This window comes from Galeopterus variegatus, unplaced genomic scaffold, assembly GCF_000696425.1.
Source record: "Galeopterus variegatus unplaced genomic scaffold, G_variegatus-3.0.2 Scaffold647, whole genome shotgun sequence".
Taxonomy (NCBI): Eukaryota; Metazoa; Chordata; class Mammalia; order Dermoptera; family Cynocephalidae; genus Galeopterus; species Galeopterus variegatus.
Window position 1 is genome coordinate 158,523 of NW_007726758.1, and position 4,255 is coordinate 162,777.

The following is a 4,255-nucleotide window of genomic DNA, read 5'->3' on the forward strand; positions in this document are numbered from 1 at the left end:
CAATAAATTTCATTTTCTTTAGTATCCAGTTCCAGGTATTTTGTTATAAGCAACAGAAACAAACTAATACAGAAAACCGGTACTAGAGAAGTGGGCTGTTGCTTATAACAAATACTTGAAAATGTGAAAATGGCTTTGGAACTGGGTGTTGAGGAGAGGCTGGAGGAATTTGGAGGAACAGCCCAGAAAAACCCTAGATGCTGGTGAAAACTTAGAAGACAAGAAGACCAGGGAAAGATTAAAATGTTTGAGAGACTGGTTAAATGGTGGTGAGCATAATGCTGATAGAAACATGGATGGTAGGGCCGGCCCGGTGGCGCACTGGAGAGTGCGCTGCTTGGAAGCGCGGCGGCGCTCCCACCGAGGGTTCGGATCCCATGTGGAGACCGGTTCCCGNCATGGCCACTTGTAACAGCCTGTGCTGATTATAGCTGCAAAGGCACAACATAAAGCCAGACATGAAAAGGAAAGCAGAATGAAAAGATCTGAAAAACTTTCAGCCTAGCCATGTGGTAATAAAGCATACAGCATTTTCAGGAGAACAATTCAGTGGTGTAGCCCAATGGCCATTTGCTAAGGAGATGAGTACAGAAAAAAGGGATTATCAAGAGAAGGGAAAAAAGACCTTAAAGGCATTTCAGAGATCTTCCATTACAGTGTGTCTTCCATTACAGGCCCAGAGGCCTCAGGAGACAGAATGGTCTTGGGGAACAGGCCTGAGATGCCCTCAATGGGCTCACTGCCCAGGACCACCTCAGAATGCTGCTCCCCACTAGCACCCGAGCTGTTTTGGCTGCTCCAGCCATGGCTAAATTGGCCCTAAGTGTGACTGGACCTTCAGCTTTGGAAAATACAAGCAGGAAGCCTTGGCAGCATCCATGTGGTGTTAGGTCTGCAGGCTCGTAGAATACCAGAGTTGTGAAGGCTTGGGAGTGTCCACCCAGATTTCAAAGGATGTATGGAAAAGCCTGGGGGCCCAGGAAGAGCTTTATCACAGGGGCAGATTCACTGCATACAACCTTTGCTGGAGCAATGCCAAGAGGAAATGTGGGGTCAGAGTTGCAGCAGAAAAACCCCACCAAGGCCATGCCTAATGGAGCTGTGGGAGTGGGACCACCATGGAGACCCCAGAATTGTAGAGCTACCAGCATGCAATTAAGCTTGTGAGAGCTAAAACATCACCTGAAACCAGGAAAGCCATAGAAGTGGAGGTGCCTGAGGACTTGGGGACCCAACCCCCAGACCAGCATCGAACATGGAGTCAAGGTAAATGATTTGCCAGCTTTGAGATTTAATGCCTGCCCTGCTGGGTTTCAGACTTGCTTAGGACCTAGTACCCTGTTCTTTTGGCCTATTTCTCCCTTTTGAAATAGGAATATGTACCCTATGTTTGTCCCACCATTGTATCTTGGACATAGAAAACTTGTTTTGAATTCACAGATGGGATTTTGAACTTCGGACTTTTGAGTTGAAACAAGTTAAGACTTTAGGGATGAAATGAATGTATTTGCATGTGAAAAGGGCATGAGTTTTAGGGGGGTCAGAGATGGAATGTAGTGGATTTAATGTCACCCCCAAACTCACTGAAGCTTGAATTGTGTCCCCCAAGTTTTATATATCAGAAACTTGATCCCCACTGTGACTGTTGGGAGGGTAGAAAATCCTATTATGGTAATTGAAAGGTGAAACCTTGAAGAGGTGATTAGATTGTAGGACCATGCCTTAGTGAATGGATTAATAATGGTGGTCAGGGGTGTGGTTCTGAGGCCTTTAAAAGAAGAGCACATGTCCTGCTATTTTCTGCCATATGAGACCCCTGCATTGCTGTAAAGCCACCACCAAAGAAGACTCACCAGATGTGTTCCCTGGACTTTGGCCTTCCTAGCCTCTGAAACTGTAAGCAATAAATTTCATTTTCTTTAGTATCCAGTTCCAGGTATTTTGTTATAAGCAACAGAAACAGACTAACACAGGCTTGAAATAAAGAGTCTGTAACCACTGTAGCTAAAACCTGTGATCCCCCAAACAGCCCTCATTTCTGCTAAATGCTCTGACCCAAATAAACTATCCCCATTTATCAAAACCCTCTAACCTGGATGGCCAGTCTTCACCCTGTCACCTGATATTCTGTCCTCAAAGTCAGCCAAACTCCACATCTATAGCAACTTTGATAGGAAAAAAGCCCTGCCAGCCATTTCCTTCCCTCTGCGGCCAACACGCACCACTCTCCCCACTCGCTTGCATATTGCTCTGGGTTGCAATTCTGACCAGAAAACTGCTGATTACCCCTGTGGCAAAGAAAAAGTCTGGCAGGAAACTTTAGACCACTCCTGTGTGAGGCAACAGCAGGGCCAGGCTAGGGTGAGGCTCTGGGGTGCCACATTTAAGGAGGCCCTCACTCGAAGGTGCCGACCCTGCATTTATACTACCCCGAGAGTGAGCACCTCCTTAAATGCTGCACCCTAAATACCTCGCCCACCTCACTCTAGCCCTGGCCCTGGGCAACGGGATGCATTTCCTCAAACAGTGGTTCTCATAAGTGGCGCTGGGTCTCCTCCTCAGCCCTGGCCTTGAAATTCCGGCACCCAGTCAACTTTTATAGAGATGCCAGGCCAAAGAAACTGCCCCAAGGCCTGAGGAAACTCCATAAATGCTGTTGACTTAAGAGGCTGGACCAGAGACACCCTTGCCCAGTGCCTCTTGTCCCAGTGCCCCACCTGGGTTCATGGTGCCCTCCTCCCAGAGACACAGCTCAGTTGTCAGAAACCCAGGTCCTGAGGCCCCTCTTCCCCCAGAACTTAGGATGCCAGGCCCCAGGTCCCTCTTCCCTTAAGTTCAATGAGTCCAGGCCACCACCCTCTGGGGAGCCACCATCCAACTCACGAAGCGCCCGAAGCGGATGGAGTCTCCGTCCTCAATGTGCAAGTCAGCCTGGGCCCCGCTAAGGTGGGAGATGACAGACTGGCAGCCAGGGAGTAGGGAACGGAGCAGCCCTGAGCCCGTAACGTGGTCCGCATGGCAGTGGGTATTCACTGAGAGAGAGAGAAGGACAAGTTCAGGAGGGCACAGAGGACCCAGGATTCCTAGCCCGCAGACCACTTCTCCCTCAGACCCAGGAGGAGTCCAGGCCCCCAGCTTCCCACTCCACTTACTCTGTGGCCCTTTCACCTTCAGACCCAATAGTTTGGTCCCCAGACTAACCAGCATAAAGCAGCCGCAGCCCCAGCTCTTTGACCAACTGAGCATCCCGGGGTGCTGTCTCCAGAACAGGGTCGATCAAAAGGGCCTCTCGGGACTCTCTGTCAGCCAGTAGATACGTGTAGGTGCAGCTGACGGGCTCAAACATCTGGGACGGGGCAGGGCACAGGTGAGAGCGCAGAACCAGACTCCCACTCACTGGGAACCCAGGAGTCCAGGCCTCGAATCGATCCTCTTCCTAAGATCCAGAAGCAGTACCCCAGACTCTACTTTCCCCTGGAGTCAGGGGTCAGGAACCTCAACACCTACCTCCGTCTGAACCACAGTTCCAACTTTCTAACACGCTCCCCACCCCCCAAATTAGGGTCCCCAGTACCCTCTTTCGTAAATATCCTAGGAGTCAGGCCCCAAGCCCAGGGGCCCCCAGATCGCTCCCCTTTAAAGACCCCAGGAATCAAGCTCGAAGCTCCCACCACCTTTCTGCAAGATCCAGGCAAGGGGCCCCCAGGTCTCTCCCCATGCAAGGACCCAAGAGTTCCGCCCCTTTGGCTGCCTAGGGCCCAGTAATCCCGCTTCGGGTCCAGCCACCCCCTTTGGCTGCCTAGGGCCCAGGAATCCCGCTTCGGGTCCAGCCACCTCAGACCTGCCGTAGGAGGATGGGGGGTCTAGATCCGCTGCGCTGGCTCAGCCGCCGCCCTGCGATCCTCAGGGCTGTCCCCGCCATCACGCCTGGGGTGGGATCCGGGCAGAGTGCAGGCCGAGCGCCTATGAAGCCCAGTGCACCCAGGCCGACCCGGGAGGCGGGGCAAGGGCGAGGCGGGGCAAGGGCGGGGCGGGGCCGCCTTAAAGGGGCCGCCGGCGTCTGGGGCTCAGGGCGCCGGGGGCGAAGGGCGGGACGCCCGGGAACCAGGCTGGTGGCAATGGCTAGGCGCCGGTTTCTGAGCAAGACAGCGAGCGAGCGACGCAGGGACGCTCTGAGACCTGGAGAAACAGAGAACAGGGGGACACTCAAAGAGCGAGGGAGAGACGCTGAGAGACACAGAGATACCCAAGTAGA

The 4,255-nt window shown here is 52.8% G+C and overlaps 1 protein-coding gene across 1 annotated transcript in view; it reads right to left on the minus strand.

Moving 5' to 3' along the window:
- The window catches only part of ETHE1 (ethylmalonic encephalopathy 1), a 23,919-nt gene extending 19,899 nt beyond the window's left edge, over positions 1 to 4,020 (minus strand). The window contains exons 1-3 of the mRNA XM_008570934.1: positions 3,842 to 4,020; positions 3,202 to 3,346; positions 2,884 to 3,032 (exon numbers count right to left, since the gene is read on the minus strand). Coding sequence (XP_008569156.1) covers positions 2,884 to 3,032; positions 3,202 to 3,346; positions 3,842 to 3,922 — 375 coding nt within the window. The 5' untranslated portion in view covers positions 3,923 to 4,020. The remainder of the gene's footprint in view (positions 1 to 2,883; positions 3,033 to 3,201; positions 3,347 to 3,841) is intronic.
- Positions 4,021 to 4,255: the final 235 nt, after the last annotated feature.